The sequence below is a fragment of the Muscardinus avellanarius genome (genome assembly GCF_963383645.1).
Source record: "Muscardinus avellanarius genome assembly, chromosome: 3".
Taxonomy (NCBI): domain Eukaryota; kingdom Metazoa; phylum Chordata; class Mammalia; order Rodentia; family Gliridae; genus Muscardinus; species Muscardinus avellanarius.
In genome coordinates this window covers 38205682-38232651 of record NC_137788.1, presented here as the reverse complement: position 1 = coordinate 38232651, position 26970 = coordinate 38205682, and the positions used below count along the sequence as shown (strand labels likewise).

The 26970-nt window shown below is 48.4% G+C and overlaps 1 protein-coding gene and 1 pseudogene across 5 annotated transcripts; one reads left to right on the top strand and one right to left on the bottom strand.

Annotated features, from left to right (window-relative positions):
* Positions 1-1367: 1367 nt before the first annotated feature.
* Positions 1368-26414, bottom strand: KIF2C (kinesin family member 2C; the record flags this gene model as incomplete). Of its 4 annotated transcripts, none has more annotated exons than XM_080692209.1 (21): positions 1368-1450; positions 1563-1686; positions 4108-4221; positions 4317-4419; positions 4746-4813; positions 8534-8644; positions 8746-8950; positions 10205-10347; positions 11005-11096; positions 11173-11236; positions 11470-11560; positions 13572-13734; positions 13812-13866; positions 16431-16526; positions 17814-17914; positions 18436-18558; positions 19760-19882; positions 22150-22198; positions 22374-22475; positions 24050-24144; positions 26345-26414. In XM_080692209.1, the coding sequence occupies 21 exons, from the start codon at positions 26412-26414 to the stop codon at positions 1368-1370; spliced, it is 2175 nt and encodes a 724-aa protein (XP_080548335.1). The 4 variants fall into 4 exon arrangements, with proteins under 4 accessions (XP_080548335.1, XP_080548336.1, XP_080548338.1 ...); XM_080692210.1 differs by having other exon boundaries at positions 22380-22475; positions 26345-26408; XM_080692212.1 differs by having other exon boundaries at positions 4108-4215; positions 18436-18545; positions 19756-19882; positions 26345-26393.
* On the top strand, positions 15433-15793 carry LOC308260736 (large ribosomal subunit protein uL29-like; annotated as a pseudogene). Its single transcript has one exon. The product of its transcript is annotated as a large ribosomal subunit protein uL29-like (transcript).
* Positions 26415-26970: the final 556 nt, after the last annotated feature.

The window sequence follows — 26970 nt, the reverse complement described above, 5'->3', positions numbered from 1 at the left end:
AGGCCTCAGGAAGTAGCTGAGGCTGGCCGTGAACTGTGATCCTCTTGTCTCAGCCTCCCAAATGCTGGAATTACATGTGTGCGCTACCACGCATGGCTTTATTTTATTAAATTTGAAACAGGGTCTCACTAAGTTACAGAAGGCCTCAATAAGTTTCTGAGACTGGCTGCAAACCTGCAATCCTCCTGTCTCAGCCTCCCAAGGACTGGGATTTAAGGGGTACACACCCACACTTGACTCTTTTTGTGTGTGTGTGTGGTACTGGAATTGAACCTTGAGGCATTCTACCTGTGAGCTACACTCCCAGACCAATAATTTTATTTTTTATTGAAAACAGAGTCTCAATAGGTTGCTGAGAGCCTCACTAAGATGCTGAGGCTGTCCTCAAACCTGTGATCCTCTTGTCTCAGCCTCTCAAGTCCTAGGATTACAAGTGTGCATCACCATGCCCTGCTTATTTTTTCATTTTGAAACAATGTCTCACTAAGTTGCTGAGACTAGCCATGAACCTGTGATCCTCCTGTCTCAGTCACCCAAGTACTGGGATTACAAATGTGCACCACGCCTGGCTCCCTAGTCTTCCATGACTTGAGCACTCTGTAACAGACAGAGCACCATCTCCTCTCTTTGTACAGTTCCTGTCTGTCAGGGTATCCTGGAGCCTAGTACACATGTAACAAGTCAGAACTTGGCGTCTTCAGCCTGTCACTGAGACCACAGGTGTGGATTTGGCCTCCTGGGGAGAGTACAGAAGCAGCACTACTCAGAGGCCAAAGCTGCTGCAGTGTCCTTGGTCCCAAAGGTTTAGACACAAAGGCTCTTCCCACATATCACTCAAAGGCAGATTTATTTTGTCTTGCTTTATTTTTAGACACGATGTATAAACACATAAAACAGAAAATAATAGGGATCCTCTTGGGCCTCAAGTAAAGGAAGAGGTCCTTCCCAGGAACTTTTCTTATAGACATACAAGTGCTCGGACCAAGGGTATGGAAGTTAGGCCTGAGCCAGCAGAGAACTGGACTAAAGGCTCCTCCTCTCTCCCCAGAACCAGGACAACTCTGGGGAGCCTCCGCCAGCAGCCCATCCACACAGGCACGATGCTGCGCCAGGGAAAGCTGCCCAGACTGTAGTCCTCTTGATGGAGAGAAGGGCAAAGCACGGGTAAATAAAAGTGCCTCCTTCACCCAATTTAGGAGAGTGTGGTACAGCCTCCCCGACTGCCCTGGGCCCAACACCTGACACTTGATTTATCCAAACCTGCTGCAGCTCAGACCCCCACCAGCCCACCAGCTGCCCGAAGTTTGCTGTGGAGGGGCCGGGAGGGGAGGAGGCTGGGTGAAACCAAACATCTTTATTTGCAGTCGTCACTGGGGTCGTTTCTTGTTGCTTATTTGTTTGCTAGCCTGCTCTTCCAGCTGCATGGCCAGGCGCAAGGCCTTGATGACATCTGGAGGGAAAGAGTGGTGTGCAAGGGTTAGGGAGAGCCTCAGAGGCCCCATCCACTCGGCAGAGCTGCCATCAGCCACGCTGCCCAGGAACCAGAGGGCCGCCACACCCACCCTGCAGGGCTGAGAGGTGCTTGGCTTGCCGGGCCACGGTAGACTCTGCTTTGTTCACAAAGGTCTCCAGGTCGTAGTCGGGCTGCTCGGATATCTCAGAGAGCTCCAGCCAGCTTGGTCCTTGCTGTAACAACGCAGGGAGGACTTAATAATGATCAAAAGACTTTAGCAAATTGTTCCAACCATCTCCAATGCAGATGCCTGCAGAGATGCCAGGTGTCTCCATGCCTGTCTCCTGACTCTGTCTGGGGATCCTCAGCTGCAATTCAATTTCATTTTACCCCAAACTTGCCTCTGTCTTCTATGTAAAATGAACGGCATCACTGATCCTGATGTTCACACCAGAAACTCAAGTGATCACTTCATTCTTTCACCCTGCTTGTCATCAAATCCTGCCAATTCCACTCCTTCACTGGTCCTTTTTTTCTTCCTGGTACTGGGGATTGAACGCAGGGCCTTGCACATGTTAGCCAAACAATGTACTTCTGAGCTACATCTCTAGCCATTTTAAAATTTTTTACTTTTTGCTATTTGCCCAGGCTGGCTTTAGGCTCTCTCCTCAGCCTCCAAGCAGCTGGATCACAGGTGTGCACCACTGCACTGGCTTCCTAATTGGTTCTTGAATCTCATGGCCATGGGCACACCTTGGTCTAGGCAATAGCTAGAACTCTTCCCAGCCATCTCCTAATTGCCCCTACCTGTGCCTCCCCATGCCCCCAGACCAGGACCCACACTGTCACACAGTGATACAACTATTTAATTTTTGCGGCGCTTACATCAAACTCAAAAACCTCACCCATGCTATGTAAGTGCTCTACCACTGAGTTGCACCCTCAGCCAGGGTGCTATGTCTAAAATCCTATGACCATGTCATCACTCTGCGTATGTCCCTTCAAAGGCTTCTGACACCTTCAAGCGAAGTCCAACCCTTTGGTATGATCCAGGCCAGCATCTGGGCCCTGCTCACCTGTCCACAGCCTTTCTCTCCTTCTATCTTCTGCTCACACTCTGCTCTGACCACAGTGAATCTCTCCATTGTCCTAAAAGTGCCAAGACTTTGCAACTGTGATCCCTGTGAATACTCGGGGGTGGAGGGGATGACATGCCTAAGCATTTACCCTTCACAGCTCCTGCACACATGCACCTTTCCACTCTGTATTCCCCAGTGTCCACTATTAGAATGTACGTTTTTGTGTGGTACTGGAGGTGGAACCCAGAGACATTCTACCTTCAAGCTACACCCCTAGCCCTTTTTTTTTTTTTTTTTTTGGTGGGCCTGGGAATGGAACCCAGAGGCATTTGACCTCTGAGCTATACCCCCTGCCCAATTTTCTATTCTTTATTTTGAAAAATGGTCTGAGTTGCAGAAGGCCTCACTAAGAGGCTGAGGCTGTCCGCGAACCACGATCCTCCAGTCTCAGCCTCCAGAATGCTGGGATTACAAGCATGCGCCACCATGCCTGGCTTCGGCTTTATTCTTTATTTTGGAACAGGGCCTCATTGAGTTGCAAAGGGCCTCACTAAGTAGTAGATGGGGCTATTCAAGAACAGCAATCCTCGTCTCAGCCTCTCAAATGCTGGGATTATAAGTGTGCGCCACCAGGCCTGGCTTCTGAGGCTGATTTTTTTTTTTTTGGTGGTACTGGGGTTGGAACCTAGGGGCTTTCTACCTCCAGGCTATACTCTCAGACCTATTTTATACTTATTTGGAAACGGTCTCACTAAGTTGCTGAGAGCCTCACTAAGTAGCTGAGGCTGGCTTCAAACCCGTGCGATTCTCCTGTCTCAGCCTCCCGAGTGCGAGGATTACAAGCGTGCGCCACCACGCCCAGCTATCTGAGACTGATTTCTAACCTGCAAGTACTGAGATTACAGGTGTGCACCACCACACCGGGCTGTACCAATGCTTTATAAGACATCCCTTAATCCTCAAAGATGCCCTCCTCTCCTAATCATTTGAGAGATGAAACCTGAGGCCCAGTGAGGCTAAATGCCTCTCACAAGGAATCCATTTGTACTTAGAAGAGTTTGGGTTGATCTCAAGTCTCATTTTAGGGCCCACTACCATTACCTGTTGTTTGGGGTCATTGTTTCAGCATAGAAGCTTGAATATTCACTGAATAAACTGGATAAAATCCCTGCATGTAAATCATCCTCTAGCCCCTCAATCAAGAGCACAGAGGAGAGACTTGCTCCAGCTAGGAGGACATTAGTGCCGGGCTGGAGGAGGGTGGTAACAATGAGCTGCCCTAAAAGAATAGCTAGATTGTCAGGTGGAGATTAAGGAATGCTACTGTAGAGGGCTGGCTCTTGCCTAGCTACAGCTCCAGCCCTAATTTTTTTATTCTTTATTTTGGAACAGTGTCTCACCGAGTTGCAGAGGGCTTCACTAAGTAGCTGAGGCTGTCTGCGACTGCGATCCTTCTGTCTCAGCCTCCCTAATGATGGGACTAAAGCATGTACCACTATGCCCAGCTGGCGCCGCTCACTTTGTGGGCCATGCCAGATAGGGAGCCAGGCCCTCCCTGGCCAGGCTGGTTCCTACCTGAATAATCTCCTTAAGCTCTTCCATGGCCTTCTCCTCCAGCTCCCTGATCTGGGTCATGGCTTCGTTAAAGCTGGACATCTGGGAAGATAATTCCTCCTCCTCTTTGGAGAACTAAGGGGCCAAAAGGAGAGAGAACAGCGTGAAGGCTGGCCGGCTCCACCTCAACGGGCCGCCTTCTGTCCTGCTGGCACTCCCGGCCCCCTTACATTGGTGACCAGGGACCCGTTAGAACAGGCTTCCATGTCTTCTGTCTCCATCTGATTTGGATGCTCTCCACTGGGCCCACTGTGGGGGCTCAGCTCCTTGACTCTGAGGAAACAAGAAGGTCTGGAATTCCATAGCAGCCCCTCGCTCTTGCCATGGCAGTGCAGCACCGCCCAGCTGTGCAGCTGGGGCTCTGAGGGGATGGAGTAGCCATTTTACCTGAAGCCCAAGAGAGGTGGCCTAACTTGAAGCTGGTCTGGATGAGACCCTCACACACTGACTGAGCGGACTGGGACAGACCTGGTGCCATGGCTGAACTCCCGCAACTCAGATTCACTGAGTCACAGAGGAGTGTGCGTTGGCATGGGGGCCCCATCACCATCAGGTGAGACGCTCCTTTCCCAGTCTCACTTGCCTGTAGGTACACATACCTGTCAGCGTATCTTAATGTGTTTAAAGTGTATTCACAGGAGCTTATGCCTGGTGAGATCATGGCAATCTACAAAAGAGGAAATATGGACAGAAGTTGAGAATCACAGGGTAAAGGTGCCAGACAGTTTGTTCCTGGAGTGGATACTAGGTGTCTCCTTTTATTTATTTACTTTTTTGCAGTACTGGACTCAGGGGCATTCTACCTCTGAACTATACTCCCAGCCCTATTTTTTATTCTTTATTTTGTCACTTTTTTTTTTTTTTTTTGGTGGTACTGGGGTACCTGGAAGCCCTTCTATCTCCGGGCTATACTCCCAGACCTATTTTTACATTTTTATTTGGAAACAGGGTCTCTTAAGCCAGTGCATGCGGCTGGCTTCGAACCTGCGCGATCCTCCTGTCTCTGCCTCCCAAGTGCGGGATTACAAGCGTGCGCCACCACACCCGGCATTATTCTTTATTTTGACACTGGATATCACTAAGTGGCTGAGGCTGGCTGCGAACTCGGATCTTCTTGTCTCAGCCTTCCAAGTACTGGGATTACAAGTGTGCACCATCATGCCCGGCTACCAGGTATCTCTTTGAGCCTCTCAAAAATGACATGGTAGGCCGGGCGTGGTGGCGCACGCTTGTAATCCCCGCACTTGGGAGGCAGAGACAGGAGGATCGTGCAGGTTCGAAGCCAGCCGCGCGCGCTGGCTTAGGAAACCCTGTTTCCAAATATAAAATGTAAAAAGAGGTCTGGGAGTGTAGCCCGGAGGTAGAAGGGCTTCCAGGAACCCCAGTACCACCAAAAAAAAAAAAAAAAAAAAAAAAAAAAAAAAAAAAAAATGGTAGGGTGAGAGGACTCCTTTAGAGCCCAGGCTGTGCTAGGCAGCTTGCCTGATAGGGTAAGCTAATTAAGGTACTTTAAAAATTGGTTTCTTGCTTTGACTTTTTTGGAGCTGGGAGTCTCACCATGTTGCACAGGCGAGACCCTTCTGGGCTCAAGCGATCCTCCTGCTCAGCCCTCTTAGTACCAGTGCCACCACGCCTGACTTGGTTCCTTGCTTTCAGAGGCACACCTAATTGTCTTCTGCATTTTTGTGTGTGGTACTGGGGATTGAACCCAGGAGTCCTCTACCACTGAACTATACCCCTAACCCTTTTTAATTTTAAGACAGGGTCCCACTAAATTGCTCAGGTTGGCTTTAAAACGGTGAGCTTCCTGTCTCAGCCTCCCAAGTACTGGGATTATAGGTGCCTGCCACAGACCTGGCTTATCTTATGCTTTTTTATTCTCTCTACGAAGATCACATCTCAAAGCTATGTGGCTCCTGCTGGAAATTTTACCTTACCTACCTCATGGGACAGTATCACGGAGAAAAGAGCTTAGATGGTATGGGGATGTAAGTAAGGAATAGAATGCTGGCAAGAGTTTAGTTAGAAGCTGGGAGTGGTGGTGTATGCTTGTAATTGGGAGGCTGAGATAGAAGGATTGAGGTGGCCAGCCTCAGCTACTGAGTGAGGTCCTTTGCAACTCAGTGAGACCCTGTTTAAAAAAAAAAAAAAAATAGGGCTGGGGTGTGGCTTGGAGGTAAAAAAGACCCTGGGTTCCATCCCCAGTACTGCAAAAAAATAAAATTAGTTACAAAACCCCCTCCTTGTTTGTTAAAAGGCTCCTACCCAGCTGGGTATGTTGGTGCACACCTATAATTCCAGTATTTTGGATGCTGAAAAAAGGAGGATCGCAGGTTTGAGGACAGCCTCAGCAAGTAGTGAGACTCTCATCAATCTAGTGAGAAGCCAGGTGTGGGAGCGTATGCTTGTAATCCCAGCTTTTGGGAGACTGAGACTCGAGGATCGTGGTTTGCGGACAGCCTCAGCTAATACTTAGTGAGGCCCTTTGCAACGCAGTGAGACCCTGTTTCAAAATAAAGAATAAAAAATAGGGCTGGGGGTGTAGCTCGGAGGTCGAATGCCTAAGTTCAACCCCCAGTTCTGGGAAACAAAAACCAACCAACCAACCAAAAAAAAACCTCAGCAAGACCCTGTTTCTAAATAAAAATAAAAGCCAGGTGTGGTGGTGCATGCTTTGTGTGTGTGTGGTGCTGGGGATTGAACCCAGAGGCATTCTACCTCCAAGCTACATCCCCAGCCCGATTTTTATTCTTTGTTTTTGAAACAGAGTCTCAGTAAATTGTGGAGGGCCTCACTACATAGCTAAAGCTGGCTATGATCCCAAGATTACAAGCGAGTGCCAGCCGGGGGTGGTGGTGCACATATGTAATCCTAGTCCTTGGGAGGCTGAGACAGGAAGGTTCATGGCTAGCCCCAGCAACTTAGTGAGGCCCTCTGTAACATAGAAAGACTCTGTTTCAAATTAAAGAATAGAGCTGGGCGTGGTGGCGCACACTTGTACTCCCAGCATTCCGGAGGCTGAGACAGAAGGATCGTGGTTTGTGGACAGCCTCAGCTACTTAGTGAGGCCCTCTGCAACTTAGTGAAATTCTGTTTCAAAATAAAGAATACAGCCGGGCATGGTGGCACACGCTTGTAATCCCAGCATTCGGGAGGCTAAGACAGGAGGATCGCGGTTCGCAGATAGCCTCAGCTACTTAGTGAGGCTCTTTGCAACTCAGTGAGACCCTGTTTCAAAATAAAGACTAAAAAATAGGGGTGGGGGTGTAGCTTGGAGATAGAATGGCCCTGGGTTCCATCCTCAATACTGCGAGAGGAAAAAAAAAAAGGGAAAAAAGAATACAAAATAGGGTAGAGGGTGTAGTTCGGAGGTCGAATGCCCCTGGGGTTCCATCCCCAGAGCCGCTAAATAAATAAAGAAAAGAATAAAATAGGACTGGGGGTGTAGCTCGGAGGTAGAATGCCATTGGGTTTCATTCCCAGTACTGAATAATAAGTAAATAAATAAAAAAAAATAGGGGTGGGAGTAGAGCTCAGAGATTGAATGCCTCTGGGTTCAATCCCTAGTGCCCCATAAAAGAAAGATGGAAATGAAAAAAGGGCCCCACCCAGAGGGAAGAAGTGAACTTATCTCCTAGAGGGGAGGGATAGCAGAACTCCTGTAGAAGGGCTTAGAGATAAAATAGGGAAGAGGCTGATCAGTCCTTGCAGGCTGTAGCTACAAGCTTCAGTCTATTTCCTAGGCTGGGAGCCATGAACCAGAAAGATGCCATGGAAGAGATGAAGACTTCCCTCTTCTGCTTCCCTGAAAACCTGCCTTTGGAATTCTCGAATTCCTTTTTCAAGAGCGGAATGGCTCCCCAAAGCCAGAGCTGCACCTATGCCTAGCAAGGGGAGATTTTTTCCTCCCACTTGCTTAGGCAGTGAGGAGGCTGTTGCTGAGAAGACAGGTGTGGAAGCCTAGTCAAGAGCATGGTATTAACCAGGTTGATGGCACACACCTATAATCCCAGTACTTGGGAGGCTGGGATGGGAGGAAAGTAGGTTCAAGATCAGCCTCCGCAACTTAGCAGCAAGATTCTCAGCAACCTACTAAGATCCTGTTTCAAAAAATAAAAAGGGATGGGGTATAGCTCAGAGGTAGAATGTCCCTGAGTTCAATCCCCAGTACCAAAAAAAAAAAAAGCATGGTAGCACACACCTGGAATCCTAGCTATCCAGAACAGCAAACTTGAGGCCAACCCGAGAAACTTAGCAAGACTTTATCATGAAATAAAATAGCCTGAAGTGCACAGGAGGTGCTAAGATTCTGGTGCAGGGACAGAACTAAGTGTCTCCTTGAAAGCACCTGCCTCCTCTGCGCCGCTTCCAGGAAGATCCTACTCACCATGCAAGTCCTTGAGTTCTCCCCAATAAAGGAGTCCCTCAGCACCTGTGTCAGCTTGCTCTCGCGGAAAGGGGTGTGAGCCTTGTTCTGCCCCAGGGCCCTGATGCACTCCTGTGGGGAGCAGGAACAACTGAGCCCCTTCTCCCCTCATGCTGCCCACCCCCTCTCTCCCAGCTGCCCTCCGGGCTAACCGCCTCTGGCTCCCCCGCTACCTTCAGGGCCAAGAGACTCTTGTTGATCTCCGCGCCCTCCATGCGGGTCTGCCGGTCAGCACTGGAAGTGTCTGCACCTCGCTCGTTTCCTGCCAAGTCCACCAGAGAGAACTTGCCATGCACTCTCCCTTTGGCTCGAAGAATAATTTGGAAACAGGCATGGGAGCGGGAGGAATTAGAGTTGGCAAATGTCTGCCCAGAGGTCCTATGGCAAGGGGAACAAAGAAAGGTTATGAGCTTCTGGGGTCACCAGCCTCTAAGGCACCCAAGAGTCTAGGCCACGCCAGCCCACAGCAGTAAGTTTTTTGGTAAGTACAGGGTCAGGATTCTAAAAAGTCCTGTGTCTCCTGTCCCAGACTTCCATTCCACGCCCCTAAACCGTTGCTCTCCTCAGCTCTGAGCCAAATACATTTTTCAAGCAACCAAATCAGTGCTAGATTGTGTGTTAGGGCTTGAACGGATAGCAGGGCCCATCTCAGGAGAGGGCGAACTGCCTCCATACAGGCACACGGGGAAGGGCCACTGTCACGAGCCACTGTCAGAACTTGAGGGCCCTTCAGAGAACAACCCCAGCAGCTGGCCCTCCACAGGTGCTCAGCAATCCTTGCACCATGCTGACGCTTCTCTACTGCGCAGGGGAACTCTAACCCCACTGCTTTCAGTCCAGAACAGATCCAGAGTGCCTGACATCCGTCACAAAGGGAGGAAAAATAGGAAGAATCCAAGCCATGCCAGGAAGCATGCCTGTGAATAAACTCTGCCTCCACTGGTTAAGAATTTAAGTTTTTTTTTTTTTTTTTTTTGTGTGTGTGTGTGTGATACTAGAGATGACACCCAGGGGTATTCTAACTCTGAGCTACACCCTCAGCCCTATTTTTTTATTTTGAAACAGGGTCTCACTGAGTTGCGAAAGGCCTCGCTAAGTAGCTGAGGCTGTCAGCAAACCTGGATCCTCTAGTCTCAGCCTCTCAAGTACTGGGATTACAAGTGTGCACCACCACACCTAGCTTAGGAATTTAAGTAGTTTTGATTTGGTTCTGCTGAGCATCCGGCTCTGAGTAATCTGTCCCAACAAAACCCCTTAATACAGAGGTCCTGCAGGCCTGGTGGCATACACCTATAATCTTAGTGCTTGGGAGCCTGAGACAAGATCACAGGTTCAAGGTCAAGCTCAGCAACTTAGCAAGGTCCTTAGCAACTCAGTGAGACTGTTTTAAAATAATAAAATAGGGCTGGGCATGTAGCTCAGAGGCAAAATGCCCCTCAGTTCAATCCCCAGTAACTAACACACACACACACACACACACACACACACACACCCCTACCCACCAGAGGTCATCATGTCCCTTACCAAGCTAGGGAAAAGCAGTGCTATGTGGAAACAGAAATGGCTTCACAGCCAGTCTATCATCTGAAACAGGCACTAGCAGGTGGTCCCTTCCCTTTGCCAGATTCTAACCTGCAGGCACTGCCCAGTTCCAGCATCTTGATGACATCATCAGCGGAGTTAACCAGGTGTTCCTGCAGCCCTACCACCTGCACCTGTTGCTTGCCATCCTCCAGGACACGCAGCTTGGCCTTCTTATTGAGTAGGTCGAATAGCTGTGCCAGGCAGGGGAGTCAGTCTAAGCCCACAGGTGTCAAATGTCCTGCCCAACTCCTCCCGCCTACAAATCCTGCCCCAGCTCAGTCAAGGGCCAGCAGCAGGAAAGACAGAGAAAATACAAACTGACAGGTCTCAGACTAGCAGAGGGCTGATCTTGGCATCAGGATGGGTTTGCCTCCGTTCAATCAGACCCTGCTACTTTACTAGCTGCACGAGCCTTAGCAAGTTAATGAACCACTCTACCCTGTTTCCTGACTGTGAATACAAGTGCTTAGAACCGTACTTAAGACACAATATCCTGTAAATGATAAATATTACCTACTTTTATTAATTAGGTCCTGCTCTGGGGAAGGCAATTTTGAGAATGTACAGAGGCAGAAGGAGACATGGGGGTGGGAATGAGTATGAATGTGTGCGCAGTCAGGGGAGCAGGTGGGTCCAGGGAGGACAGGACATGCTAGCCATCCCTGAGGAGTCGCCCTGCTGTGCTTGTGGAGATAGGGTGCCATCGCACCATCGGATGAAACCTCCTATGCATGTTAGGGCAATGGCTCGAGGGTCTGACAGCTGACTGACTTCTACAATTAGCCAACTTCAAGCTTTTAGAAAGCAAGGGATCCCAACAGCACAAATAGGCGCTTCCTGCCAACTACCTTCCCGTTGTAGATCTCGAAGAAGGTCACATAGACTTCCAGGCCCAGGTTCCGGTAACGGGACTGATTCTTCAGCAGGAAGACATCCCGGGCTGAGGGGAAAGCCTGGATAAGTAAGCAGCCTTCCTTCCTCTGCCCAACCCCAATGCAGCAGGACACCCTACTTACACGCCATGGCGTAGATCCCTTTGGATGCATTCTGAGCTTTACCAGACAAGTCTCCACCCATAGTCTGCAAACGGAAGAGGCAGATGACCTTGGTAAGGGTCCTTGGCCTCCTTACTACCACACTAAAGCCACACTAAGGCTGGGAGGCTGGGCCTGCTAAGCCCTCCCTGCAGCTGGGATGGCAGGAGTGTTTGGTGACCCGCAGCGAGGGGACTTTCTGGAAGAAGCTCGTTGTCTTCCTTTTCAGGGACTCATGTTGCACCACAGGAAGGCTCTCTGCTAGACCTGGATACTCACATGAGTCTTGCCACTTCCTGTCTGCCCATATGCAAAACAAGTTGCTTTTCCTCCTTCAAAAATTGTCTGTACCAGTGGTCTTGCTGTGAACCTAGGAGAAAGGATGGAACAGACAAGAAGCGTGTGGTTAGCCATCCCTGGGTATTCAAGTGGGTTTGGTTCCAGGACTCCCTGCAGATATCCAAATGAGCCAATGCTCAAGTCCCTTACATAAATGGCCCTGTATTTGCAAATAACCTATATAAATCCTTCTGAATACTTAAAAAAAAATTGGTACTGGAGACTGAGCCCAGGGGCATTCTACCTCCAAGCTATTCTACCCCTAGCCCTTTTTATTTTGTTAGTGTGTGTGTTACTGGGGAATGGAATCCAGAGGCATTCTATATCTGATTTACCTCTAGCCCTATTTTATTTTTTGGTACTGGGGATAGAACCCAGAAGCAGTCTACTTCTGAGCTACACCCCTAGCCCTATTTTTTATTCTTTTTTTTTTTTTTTTTTTTTTGGCGAGTCTGGGGATGGAAGCCAGGGGCATTTGACCTCTGAGCTACACCCCCTGCCCTATCTTTTTATTCTTTATTTTGAAACCAGGTCTCATTGTGTTGCAGAGGGCCTCACTAAGTAGCTGAGGCTGTCTGCGAACCGTGATCCTCTGGTCTCAGCCTCCCAAATCCTGGGATTACAAGCGTGCGCCACCACACCCGGCTTTTATTCTTTATTTTGAAACAGGGTCTCACTGAGTTGCAAAGAGTCTCATTAAGTATTAGCTGAAGTTGTCCTCAAACCGCGATCCTCCCATCTCAGCCTCCCAAATGCTGGGATTACAAGCGTGCACTACCACACCTGGCTTATTTTTTATTTTGAAACAGTCTCACTAAATTGCCAAGGCTAGCCTTGAGTCTGTGATCCTTCTGCCTCAGCCTCTCAAGTACTGGATCACAGGTGTGTACTACCATGCTGAGTTCATCCTCCTGCATAATTTGTTTGCAGCTTACTTTTAATGCCAAATGCAATGCAAATGCTATGTAGTTTTTATACTGTATTGCTTAGGGATGATTAACAAGAAAAAGAACTCTGTATATGTTCAATATAGACATAATAATTTTTTCATTTTGGTGGTACTGGGGATTGAACAGGGGCATTCTACCTCCAATCTATACCCCTAGATCCCCATTTTTTTATGTGTATCTGTGTGGCACTGAGGATGGAACCCAGGGGCTTTTACCTCTGGGGTATGCTCCTAGACCTATTTTTATATTTTATTAGAAACAGGGTCTCACTAAGTTGCTGAGAGCCTAAGTAGCTGAGGCTGGCTTTGAACCTGTGTGATCCTCCTGTCTCAGCCTCCCAAGTACTGGGATTACAAGCGTGCGCCACCACGCCCTGCTTCCCCAATTTTTATGTTATTTATTTTTTTGTGTGGAACTGGGGATTGAACCCAGGGGCATTCTACCTCCAAGCTACACCCCCAGCTCTATTTTTTATTCTTTCATTTGGAAACAGGGTCTCACTAAATTGCAGAGAGCCTCACTAAGTAGGTGAGGGTGGCCGCGAACCTGCGATTCTCTGGTCTCAGCTTCCCAAATGCTGGGATTACAAGTGTGTGTCACCACGCCCAGCTGGCCAGTGAAATTTTAACTCTTATTGAGATTTAAATGAGACTACTTGATGTAATTGGACAGAGCAGATCTGGAGTTACCTGCATCTGCTAAACCCAGTGGGTAATGGGGTGGCTACATAAGACACTGGAAGAACGCCAGGGCCTGCCCTGCCTGGCCCCAGTGGGTAATGGGTGATATCTTGGTCGTGATCCACTCAAGAATGGGCCACTAAGCTGCAAAAGGGGTTGTGGCAGCTCCCGCTGGGAATGTCCTGGTGCTGGGAGCCAGAGTTCCTCACTCAGAGGGCTGACTCAAAGAAACTACAAGGGGCCGGGAAGGGCTCAGAATTCAGCATGCTATTGCTTCTTGCCTTTCAGCTAAGATCAATCAAGTATAGAATTCAGCATGTTTATCAGTGTGTAAGCAATATGAGTGTGTTAACATGATGTCCACTTCAAAAAGAGGAAGGGTTGGGGGAGGAAAAAGAAGTAACAGACTAACCTGTAGACGACTTCGTTGGAAGCTGTTTCATCAAATGCGAAGTCAAAGCAAAATGCTTGGTTCTCTAGATACTTTGTTAAGTCTACTTTTAATTTGGGTTCATGTACCAAGAGGAGACATTTGCTGGGAATGGAAATCACGTCGATTTCTTTCTTGGCCAGTTCTGTGGGCAGAAAATATTTCAGGGGTGCTCCCTGTCCACAGCAGACGCTCCGCCGGCCCCAAGCCTCTCTGACTTACCTTGTTTATTCAGTGGCCGCTTCCTGACACACACACAGATCCTGTGCTCTTCGATCTGCAAGAAGATGAGAGGAGACAATCGAAGGGGAAAAGGTCACCGTAATACCAAAGGAAAGCTCATCCACACTCTCTCCTCTGGCCAAGTCTGGGGATAAGATGGATCAGGAGGACTGGAGCCTCCTCCATCAGCCGCTGTAGACCAAAAAAAGATGCACTGGATTTCCCCCATTTTCTTACTCTGCTAACTACAGGAGCTTTCAACACTACTTTCATGATTATTAGCAAGGGTCCGGCCAACCTAGAGTGTGGGGGTGGAGCACCCTGAACACCAGACCCTCCCACCTGGGCCTCACTCTCTCCAGCTCACGAAAGGGTATTTATTTATTTATTTATTTATTTATTTATTTATTTTTGTGTGTGTGTGTGGGTCTGAGGATGGAACTCAGGAACATTCGACCTCTAAGCTACATCCCCAGCCCTGTTTTGTATTCTTTATTTTGAAACAGGGTCTCACTAAGTTGCAAAGGACCCCACTAAGTACCTGAGGCTGTCCGTGAACCATGATCCTCCGGTCTCAGCCTCCCGAATGCTGGAATTACAAGTGTGTGCCACCACACGGGGTGAGAGACCATATTTCAAAAATTAAAAAAAAAAGGGCTGAGGAAGCTGGGCATGGTGGCGCATGCTTGTAATCCCAGCATTGGGGAGGCTGAGAAAGGAGGATCATGGTTCATGGCCAGCCTCAGCTACTTAGTGGGGCCCTTTGCAACTCAGTGAGACCCCGTTTCAAAATAAATATAAAATAGGGCTGGGGGTGTAGCTCAGAGGTAAAACGCTCCTAGGTTCCATCTCTAACACTGAAAAAAAAAAAAAAAAAAAAAAAGGCTAGGGATGTGGCTCAGAGGTAGGATTCCTCAGTGTTCAATCCTCAGTATCACAACAAAATAAAATACCAAAAGTAATTAATTAATTAAAAAATAAATATTAGCCGGGTGTGGTGGTACACACTTGTAATTCTAGTGCTTGGGAGGCTGAGACACGAGGATCACACAGGTTCAAAGCCAGCTCAGATACTTAATAAGGCTCTCAGCAACTTAGTGATACCCTGTTTCCAAATAAAGTATAAAAAATAGGTCTAAGAATATAGCCTGGAGGTAGAAAAACCCCTGGGTTCCACCCCCAGTACCACACACACACACACACACACACACACACACACACACACACACACACACACATAAGTAAAAATAAAAATTGTTCTAGTATCTGCGAGGATGAGACAGGAGGACTGCAGGCTTGAAGCCAGCCTCAGCAAATAGTGAGATCTCAGTAACCTAGTGAGACCTTGCTTCAAAGAAACAAAAGCTAAAAAAAGCCTGGGGGGTATAGCTCAGAGGTAGATGCCCCTGGGATCAATCCCTACTGCCATAAAAATGGGAAAAAATAAAAAATAAAGATAAAAGAGGTGCAGGTGGTGACACATGCCTGTAATCCCAGTTTACTTGGGAGGCTGAAACAGGAGGGTCACAGGTTGGAGGTCGACATGCGATTAGCAAGACACCATTTCAAAAGAAAGCTGGGGCTCTTTCTCTAGGTGCAGGCAGCGGCGGGTCGTGCAGCCATGGCCAAGATTAAGGCTCGGGACCTCCGCGGCAAGAAGGAAGAGCTGCTGAAACAACTGGACGACCTGAAGGTGGAGCTTTCCCAGCTGCGCGTCGCCAAAGTGACAGGCTGCGTGGCGTCCAAGCTCTCCAAGATCCGAGTTGTCCGCAAATCAATCGCCCGTGTTCATTAACCAGACTCAGAAAGAAAACCTCTGGAAATTCTACAAGGGCAAGAAGTACAAGCCCCTGGACCTGCGGCCCAAGAAGACACGAGCCATACGCCAAAGGCTCAACAAGCACGAGGAGAGCCTGAAGACCAAGAAGCAGCAGTGGAAGGCGCGGCTGTACCCCATGCGCAAGTACGCGGTCAAGGCCTGAGCAGCGGCAATAAACACACACACACAAAAAGAAAGGTGGGTGTGGACGCGCATGCCTGTAATCCAATACTTGAGAGGTGGAGGCAGGAGGATCACAGGTTGGAAACCAGCCTCAGCAAATTAGCAAAGCTCGTAGCAACTTAGCACAACCCTGTTTCCAAATAAAAAATAAGAAAAGGGCTGGAAGTGTAACTCAAAAGTAGACTGCAAGCCAGGCATGATGGTACATGCCTGTAATCCCAGCATTTGGGAGGCTGAGACAGGAGGATCGCGGTTCACGAACACCCTCAGCTACTTAGTGAGGCCCTTTGCAACTCAGTGAGACCCTGTTTCAAAATAAAGAATAAAAAATAGGGCTGGGGGTGTCGCTTGGAGGTAGAATGCCCCTGGGTTCCATCCCCAGTACCGCAAATTTTAAAAAAGTAGACTGCATGCTTAGCGCACAAGGGCCTGTATTCAATCCCTGGCACACAGAAGCGTGCATATATACAAGGGTTTGAACTCATGAGTTCAGGAAAAACCAAAAACAAAAACCTTTAGGGTAACTGAAGATCCCCACATGCTTCTAATTCTATAAATATGAGTTTTCTGCCTCTCAGTTATATACCAACTCATGGAAGAGAGGCTGATTTACTTACAGGATCAGTCACTGTGAGTGGATGGCATTCCAGAGTAGTCCGAAACTCTTTAATCATCCGGGCAAACTCCCAGTTTGGGAAGCTACTGTCATACTCCTGTTTGAGACAAGAGTAAAAAAGAGCAGACTGTTAAGATGTAAGTGCTAGCCGGGCGGGGTGGTGCGTGCTTATAATCTCCGCGCTTGGGAGGCTGAGACAGGAGGATCACACAGGTTCGAAACCAGCCTCAGCTATTTAGTGAGGCTCTTGGCAACTTAGTGAGACCCTGTTTCCACATAAAGTATAAAATAGGTCTGGGAGTATAGCCTGGAGGTAGAAAAGCCCCTGGGTTCCACCCCAGTACCACACACAAAAAAACAAAAACAACAATGTAAGAAAAAAAAACAAAACAAAACAATGTAAGTGCTCTCAGACCCAGTGCTAAAGGTTAGCAGCAATGGCTCTTTATATCAACTTCTAATTGACCAAGTCCCCACCAGGCATTAGCTTGAGAAGTCAGATACCAGGTCCTGGGGAGCAGAGATCGGCGGGGGAGCCTATGCATGCACCAAACCACATGAGGAGGCAGGATAAGAACCACTGTTCCACACAGTAGCAGTTGGGGCCTCCCAGGGCAATTAACCCAACAAAGGGAATCCCACTGCAGTCACCCTGCCTGCAATACCTAGAACGAGGGAGAGGAAAGCAGGTGTCTGCCTAGCCACGGCACCATGTTGCATGAATGTGTGGCAGGCTTCCCCCACTAGACAACCTGCATCAAGTATTGCTCATCTGGGGGCCTGCAGATAAACATTTTTTTTTTTTTTTGTTTTGCGGGTCTGGGGGTGGAACCCAGGGGCATTTGACCTCCAAACTACACCCGCTGCCCTATTTTTTATTTATTTTGAAACAGAGTCTCACTAATCACTAAATTACGGAGTGCCTCACTTAAGTAGCTGAAGCTGTCCTCGAACCATGATCCTTTGGTCTCAGCCAAATGCTAGGATTACAAGTGTGCGCCACCATGCCTGGCTATAAACTTCTGAATTATGCATTTGTTCTTTGAATCCTGATGAGAAATAAGTTAAAATTTCTGGATATCAGACAGGAGGCTAAGACAGGAGGATCACGCAGGTTTGAAGCCAGCCTCAGCTACTTAGCAAGGCTCTCAGAAACTTAGTGAGACTCTGTTTCCAAATGAAATAGATCTAGGAGTGTAGGCTGAAGGTAGAAAGCCTCTGGGTTCTATCCACAGCACCACAAAAAACAAAACAAAAACAAAATTTGGTGATATCAGAATTGGAGCCTGAGAAAAGCTGGGGCCCAGCTGTATCTGTTTCCTATAGGAGTTCAGCAAAGGAGGCCTATCCCAAAGCCCTTACCCAGGCCTCCCAAGAAAGCTACCTGGGCTCGCTTTATTCTCATTTCGGTATGCTGAGCTCTCTTCTCTTCTCGCTTGTTCTTCATTTTTTCCATTTCCTTCACAAGACATGATTTCCTCCGAACTAGGGGGGGAAAAGGAAGGCCGCTCTTATCTGTTGGGTCAGGCTGCTCCTTCTCGGGCTGTTTGGCCGAGTCCAAGGCCTTCCTCAGAAGCAGGCCTTCTCTACGTCCTCGCCCTTAAATCACTATACACAAGAAGCAACAGACAGTACTTGGGATGGACAAGTCCGTGAAGTAACGACTGGGCTGACGTGAGTCGGAACGGTGATAAAGCAGCGCCTGCGGTTCTGACCAAGCTCTCTCTGTGCCTTTGTGGTTAATTTTCTCAATAACCAGAAAGAGGGAGACACCCTGCTTGGTCTTGAGAGCCACTCTAGGCCCGGTACTGGCCAACACCATAGCTGTGGTAATGCTTCAACCGCAGCAGAGGGCCACTGCATAACCTTTTACCGCTTGTGAAAGACAGTCCACAGCCACAGGAAAACAAGCCCTCAAGGTGGCACAAGGGTTTGAGCTCGGGAGCCCAGGTGCGGGTCAGTGTGAACTACTTGTTCCACAGTAGGAGACAGCTCAGTGTGGCTACCTGAGTTGACAGGGTTTGCAGAAGAGCTGCCTCGGATGGAGTGGACTTGCTCTTCCACCTCCTCGCTGACCATCACCAATGGTATTTCAGCCACTGCAGGGCAGGAGGGCCTAGGGGGGCCGGCTGTGGGGGAACAAGAGTCACTGGAGAAGCAGACAGGTATACCATAGCTGTCCTCATTTGGGCCCTAGCAGGTCACAGGCCAGGAGGGAAGCCACTGCCTACCAGGTCAGCAAGGGCCAAGCTCTTCCATCACGAGCAGAACTTGGGTTTCTCCTTCACCTCGGCTCACACCTTGAACCCGCGCCCCACCACCACGTCTACCAGGGCAGGCTTCAGGAGCCTAAGTATCCCAAAAAGCAGATGAGCTTTACCATGAAGGAAAAGCCTCTGGAAGCCCAAACTCTGTAGATCTGGCCAAGTGTGGGGTCTCGGCCAGGACTTTCTAGCAACTCAGGGGAACAGCCAGGCCTTTCCGACTTCACCAAAGCCGCAGAGACCCAAATGGTTAAGAGGAATAATAACTAAGAGCCAGAGGTAGCAGGGAACTCGAGAAACAACTAACCATGTTGACTCAAGACGGAATGTTCAATTATGTACATTGTCATGATCGCTTCATTTACCGTCATTACAGCTGAACTTGATACACAAAAATGTAATGACTGTGTACCTTACAAAATCTGCATCTATTTTACACAGCTATTCAAGGTTGAGAGACACCTCACTCAACCTCACTCAATTGCTCTTAAAATTCCACTTAGAAGCCGGGCGTGGTGGCACACGCTTGTAATCCCAGCATTCGGGAGGCTGAGACCTGAGGATCGTGGTTCACGGACAGCCTCAGCTACTAGTGAGGCCCTCTGCAACTCAGTGAGACCCGGTTTCAAAATAAAGAATAAAAAATAGGGCAGGGTGTGTAGCTCAGAGGTCAAATGCCCCAGGTTCCATTCCCAGACCCCCCCCCAAAAAAAAATTCCACTTATAAAATACAAAGAGAGAAAAGCTAATTTATGCTATTAGAACTCAGGATTGAGCCGGTCATGGTGGCGCACGCTTGTAATTGCCGTGCTTGGGAGGCAGAGACAAGAGGATCACACTGGTTCGAAGCCAGCCTTGCTGGCTTAAGAGACCCTGTTTCCAAAAATATATATATAAAATAGTTCTGGGAGTGTAGCCCAGAGGTAGAAGGGTTTCCAGGAACCCCAGTACCACCAAAAAAAAAAAAAAAAAAAAGGAACTCAGGACTGTAACCTGGCGTGGTGGTGTACTCCTGTGCAGAGCCTGCTCCAGGGCCTCAAACAGGGAGAGCACATCCATTACTCACTGGGAACTGAAAACTGCTTGCGGGAGTTCGTAGACACAGGCAGCTCCACCTCCATATCATTCTCCTGAGTGGCGATGCGAACCTCCGGGACAGTGGACATGCGAGTGGAGCGGCTTCGAAGACCTGGAAAACAGGCGCAGCCAAGCAGTCTGCGTGATCAGGAGGGCAAATGGGCAAACCTTGGAAGTTCTGAACAAAGTGACCTGGGCCTTTACTACCAGGAAAAAAGCCCCCAAATTTCCCACCCTTCTGCCCAAAGAAAGGAAACATGAAGTCCAAATACTAGGGACCCCAAAACTTATTTGTACACATTCTCCAAATTCAGAAGCTCCTGAAAGTAAAGATATCTCCCATAAGAGCACTTGTCTTAAGCCTGGGGTGGTGGTACACGCTTTAATCCCAACTTGGGAGGCTGAGATAAGAAGACCGCAGGTTCGAACCCGACCTCAGCAACTTAGTGAAGCTCTAAGCAACTTAGTGAGACTCTGTTTCCAAATAAAATACCCAGCCATGGTGGCACACACTTGTAATCCCAGTACTTGAGAGGCTGAGACAGGAGGATCGCAGGTTCACAGCCAGCCTCAGCTACTTAGTGAAGCCCTCCACAACTTAGTAAGACCCTGTTTCATTCTTATTATTTCCTATTTTTTATTCTTTATTTTGAAACAGGGTCTCACTGAGTTGCAAGGGTCTTGCTAAGTAGCTGAGGCTGTCCGCAAACCACGATCCTCCTGTCTCGGCCTCCCAAATGCTGGGATTACAAGAGTGCGTCACCACGCCCAGCTCATGAGACCATTTAGAAAAAAAATAAAGAATGAAAAATAGGGGTGGGGGTTTAGCTTGGAGGTAGAATGCCCCTGGAATCAATTCCCACCACACCCCCCCCAAATAAAAAAGGAAAAGAAACTGAATTTACTGAATTTTGAATCTAGATCTTCACCTACATCGAGGAGGGACTCACTAAGTAGCTGAGGCTGGCTGAGAACCTTCGATCCTCCTCTCAGCCTCCCAAGTACTGGGATTACATGGACCTCACACATAGTAGCCAAGCACTAAATCACATTCCTAGCACATTTTTTTAGTTTATTTTTGTAACAGAGATTAAACCCAGGGTCTCACACACACTAGGCAAATGCTCTACCACTAAATTATATCCCCGGCCTTTTTTGAGGCTGAATTGCCTAGGCTAGCCTCAAACTTGTGATCCTCTTGTCTCAGCCTCCTAAGTAACTGGGATCACAAGCACGTGCTACCATGCCTTGTTTGAATGAACTTCTGAACAGTCCAGACTTAGATATCTGCTCACCTTTCCTTTCTTTCTTCCTCCCTTCGTTTCTTGTACTGGGGATTCAACCTCTGAGCTACACCACCAGCCCTATTTTATTCTTTATTTTGAAACAGGGTCAGCAACAGTAAGTTGCTGAGGCTGGCTTGAAACTGTGATCCTCCTGTTTCAGGTTCCCAAGTACTAGGATTATAAGCATGTGCCACCATACCCGGCTAGATGTCCGCTTTTCCTATAGCCTCACTCCAAGGCACCCTGTTCCCTTGAAAGAAAACAAGCCTGCCAGCGGCTCAGTGCTAACTGGCACTTTTCTCGGCATCAGGCTCTGGACTCTACAGGGAAGGTATCTAGGGCATTAAGTAATTTCTCGGATGCACCAGGGCACTTAGAAGTTGGCTGTCAGGTCAGGCATGGTGGCACACGCTTGTAATCCCAGTACTTGGGAGGCTGAGACAGGAGGACGAAAGCAAAGGTTCACGGCCAGTCTCAGCTACCTAGTGAGGACCTCTGCAACGTAGTGAGACCCTGTTTCAAAAATAAAGAATAAAAAAAGGGGGGCTGGGGTTACCGCTTGGGCCCAATCCTCAGTACTGCAAATATAAATAAATAAAATAAAACTGGGCCGGGGGTGTAGTTTGAAGATAGAATGCCCCTGGGTTCAATCCCTAGTACTGCAAAAAAAAATTAATTAAAAAATTAATAAATAATAAATAAATAAGTTGGCTGTCAGATTCTTCTTCACTAAGAAACAGGACAGGACTCAGCCCACATAGATGTCACCTGCTAAATTGGAATAATGAGTCAACTTCATAATTTTTTTTTTTTTTTTTTTGGTGGTACTGGGGTTCCCGGAAGCCCTTCTACCTTCGGGCTACACTGCCAGACCTATTTTTACATTTTTTTTATTTGGAAACAGGGTCTCCTAAGCCAGCGCGCGCGGCTGACTTCGAACCTGCGCGATCCTCCTGTCTCTGCCTCCCAAGCGCGGGGATTACAAGCGTGCGCCACCACGCCCGGCTCAACTTCATAATTTTGACCAGTCTTAGCCCCAAGAACATCACTCCCAGAACCAATGCAATTACACTAGTCAGAGAAATCCCTTTACCTTCTTTTGGAGCAGGAATTTTGGAGTTGACTGATCTGCGTTTTTGTTTCTGAAAAAACAGAACAAACCATCACTCTATGGTTCTTATCACTTCTCAAAGGCCTATCCTGGGTCCATAATCTGTGCTGAAGTCCCAGGTAGACCCAGAAAGCAAAGGATCCAAGAGCTAGTAAGTGAGGTGACTCTTCTGGGATACTAGCTACAGCCGAATGACAGGCACCTACCTGGACTGTTACATTTTCCTGGAGGGGCAAATTATCCTTTGGGTGTAAAGGAAGAAGCTGTAAGAGTTCTGGGTTTATTGCAGCCACATCATCAAAATCAATCTGCAAGAAGCAAGTGAGAGTTTTAATAAAACAATACAGAATTCAATCTAAATATATTTCTGCAATCTGAACTACCCCGAGATTCAGACTTTACCAACTCTAAGTTCCACTAAATAGTGACCCCTATACAAGTTATTCCCTAGTCAGTGTTTACCATCTAGATGGATATGGGTTTCTGATTTCTAAGCCAACGGCAGATGTCAGTGGCGAGAATGAGGTAGCGAGGAAGGCAGGCAGGCAGGCAGGCAGGCAAGCAGTTCACGGCAGACTTAGTCCACTTGGCTCCCCTGCGTTCTGCTGGAGTGGGGCTCTGCTGGGCACAGCCCCCTGAGCACCTCTCGGTGGCCAACACGGAAGAGAAGACAAGGGCGGTCTGGTGATAGTCAAAATGGAGGGCCCTTCAGGATCTCATGGGCAGGAACAAGTTCCTGACAGCTGCTACCTAACCCTAAGTCTACCTACATTTCTACTGGGCCCAGAAACTTCTTCCCCAGTCACAGCCTCCTGCTCATGACTTGTCCCAGTACCTGCTCTGCCTTCAATGAGGTCATAATTCTAGGTTTACATCATCGGAGTCCTGCAACCCTTGAGGAGCAACTTAAATGTCACCAGTGTAACTTCAAAGTAGGCTCAAACAGACCAACATGGGCTGGGGGTGTGGCCCGGTGTTAGAGTGTTTGCCTCACATTTGCACGGCCCTGGGTTTGATCGCCAGTATCAAGAAGGAGGAAGAGGAAGAGGAGAAGGAGGAGGAAGAGGAAGAGGAGGGCAGCAACAACAACACAGCAACAAGAAGACTTTATTCCATAGCAATATTTTCAAGGGGGTGAGGCCCAAAGAGATTTATTTCTTGGTTTTTTTTGGTGCTAGGGATTGAACCCAGGAGCATCCTACCTCCGAATCACACTCCTAGCCCTTTTTGTTCTGAAACAAGAGTCTTGCTAAGTTGCTGAGGCTGGTCTCAAACCTGTGATCCTGTCTCAGCTTTCCAAGTATTGGGATTCCAGGTGTACGCCATAACACTCAGCTTCAAAGAGGATCATATTTTTGTGTGTGTGGGTCTGGGGATGGAACTCAGGGGCATTTGGCCTCTGAGCTACAACCCCTGCCTTATTTTTTATTTGGAAACAGGGTCTCACTAAGTTACGGAGGGCCTCACTAAGTAGCTGAGGCTGTATGCAAACCGCGATCCTCTGGTCTCAGCCTCCTGAATGCTGGGATTATAAGCGTGCACCACCATGCCCGGCTAAAGAGGATCATATTTTAAGATTGTGGAGGATACCCAGGCATGGTGGTGCACCCCTGCAACCCCAGGGGGCTGAGGCAGGAGGACCGTACATTTAAGGTCAGCCTGGACAACTTAGCAAGACCCTGTCTCAAAACAAAACAAGGAATTGAGGAATGGCTCAGTGGTAGAGTGCACTTGGGGTTAATCTCCAGTACTAGGGGGAAAAAAAAAAGATTAGAGAGGACAGCACAACACCAGAAATTAGGTTCTCCCAAGTTCTATTTCTACATAGATCCTTTGCATAAGAAGATATTAAGTATGACAGAAACATTCTCTTGGAACCTACCTCTTTTCCCTTTGTGGTACCACCTTCTGTCCACTCCACTGACACACAGGATTTCTCCAAACTCACAGTCCTTATAGTTGCATTATGAATTAAACCTGTAGTACGAAAAGATCAGCATTACCTGTCTCCTGAGAGCGTCACTGTTAGAACTCCCACGGAGACTCCCAATGTGAAGTTTACCTGAGAAAAGTAGCTCTGGGTTTTTTCCCCATGACATTGGAAATTGAACCCATGCATACTCTACCACTAAGCTACTCCCCTGGCTCCTTTTACTTTTAAGACAGAGTCTCATTAGGTTGTGGAACTTGGCCTCAAACTTGTAATTTTCTTGTCTCAGCCTCCCAAGCACTGGGATTACAGGCACATACCACTGCACTAAGCATTTCCTTTCCATTTTTATTTATTTATTTGAGATACTGGGGATTGAATCCAGAGGCATTCTACCTCTGAGCCATACACCCCCCAGCCCTATTTTTTTTTTTTTTTTTTTGCGGTACTGGGGATAAAACCCAGGGGCATTCTACCTTTGAGCTGCACCCCCAGCCCTATTTTTTTTTTTTTATTCTTTATTTTGAAACAGGATCTCACTGAGTTGCTAAGGGCCCCACTAAGTAGCTGAGGCTGGCCGCGAACCTGTGATCCTCCTATCCCAGCCTCCCAAGTACTGGGATTACAAGAGTGTACCATGCTTGGCTTCTTTCCTTTTTTTTTTTTTTTTTTTTTGTGGTTCGGGGGATAGAACCCAGGGGCTTTCTACCTCCAATCTACGCTCCCAGAAAGTTGCTGAGAACCTCACTAAGTAGCCAAGGATGGCTTCTAACCTTTGCGATCCTCCTGTCTCAGCCTCTCAAATCTTTCCATTTTTAAAACAAACACAAAGAGAGACTTTCTGGGGCTTCACCCTTAGAACATCCCACCATAAGCTGAGCAATCCCAGCATTTTGGAGGCTGAGACAGGAGGGTTGCAGTTCGCGGACTGCCTCACCTACTTAGTGAGGCTCTCCGTAACTTAGTGAGACCCTGTTTTAAAATAAAGAATAAAAAACAGAGCAGGAGGTGTAGCTCGGAGGTCAAATGCCCCTGGGTTTCATCCCAGACCTGCAAAAAAAAAAAAAAAAAAAACCAGCTCTGAAGCTCGGGAGTAGCTCAGAGGTAGAGCCCTTTCACAGCCTGTACAAGGACCTGGGTTTGATTCCCAACACAGGGAAAAAACAACAAGAGCTGGGTGTGGTGGCACACGCTTGTAATCCCACTACTTGGGAGGCTGAGACAAGAGGATCAAAGGTTCTCAGCCAGCCTCAGCTACTTAGTGAGTCCCTCCTCAATGTAGTGAGACACTGTTTCAAAAATAAAGAATAGCTGGGCAAGGTGGCCCACGCTTGTAATTCTAGTACTTGGGAGGCTGAGACAGAAGGATTGCAGACTTTCAGCCAGCCTCAGCAACTTGTGATGCCCTCCACAACTTAGTGAGACTGTTTCAAAATAAAGGATAAAACAGGGATGGGGCTGAAGCTTAAAGGTAGAATGCCCCTGAGTTCAATTCGCAGTACCACAATAAATAATCAATAAAAAATTAGGGCTGGAGGTGTTCCTCAGAGGTAGAATGCTTCTAGGTTCAATCCCCAGTACCGCAAAAACAAGACACACACACACAGAGCTGCATAAAAATTCACCCCTGCGCAAATGGGATGAAGAAGTTATGCTGGAGGAGGAGCCACTGTAGTCCTTACGTGAGCGGTTCCTGAACTCAACGCTGAGGTTCCGGACTCCACGGAATTCCCTAATTCACTTTTAGCGGTCTTGTCTGGCTATTCTCTGGACACGAGCATTAGACTCGCCAGGATTGCAGTAGATGCTTAACCAATACAAACGACTGGATTAGCAGCTCCTTAAGAGCAGAGATTTTGTGGTGCTTATTTTGAATCCCAGGTCCTGACATACTGCAGCTGCGCAATATTTTATTAGAAAGTAGAAGGCAGGAAGCAGAGGTTCTTGCAAAAGCAGGGCAGATACAGGGGAGAATTTTGGAAGGAAAGTGCATCTAGCGGTCCTAACTTCCCCGGACGCACAAGGACCACAGCGCAACTCCGCCCACTCTGGGGGCAGAGAACGGACCCACAACCATGAGCAGAAGCTCCGATGGCCAGTGCGGGCACTCAGACGCCGGGTGCAGGGGAGGAAGGGGGAATCTCTCTCCAGCGGGGTTTCAGGGCCCTGTCGTTTTGGGGGCGGGGCAGCAACCTCAGCGGCCTCACCGATCACGGGTCCCTTTAGCCTCGAGACCCCGCCCCTCACCATTACTGCGTTGGATCTTGATGGAGAGGCCGGGAAACAAGCGGGCCTGAAGCGACGAGTCCATCGGCATTCGGAAGTCCTAGGAAGTCCTAGGGGAAGAGAAAGGCGAAATGCCAAAACCAAAATGTGCTTAACACAGAGTCACAGCGCGTCGTAAACCGCCGCAGTTTAAATCCCGCGCGCCAGCGTCTATGGCAACGTCATCACGCTGTCGCCGGCTTCGCTTCCGCCAGTCAGCGGCGCCCTGCAAAGCCTTGTGGGATACGTGGTTTCTGGCCCGCCGTCCGGGACCGCCCACCTGTCCGGCCACGCCCGAGCGCTGTGCCTGCTGGGACTTCGCCAGCCCTTGGCACCCTGGCTCGGTGTTCCTGCTTTGTGACGGGCCCACGCGGCGATGCTGGGTTCCCGAAAGCAGGGAAGCTTCTGTACGGTGCTGAGGGCTTTGGGGTTCATGCGCACAAGCCCAGGTTTCTTTCCTTTCATCACTAGCTCTGCCACTTCGGATACTAGAAACTTGATGCTTGGTTTCCTATTTTTGCACAATGGGCAAGCATGTTTCGACGAAGTTATATTTAAGTGTTTTAGCTGGGCCGGGGGTTGGCAGGGGATGCTGAGACCAGAGGATC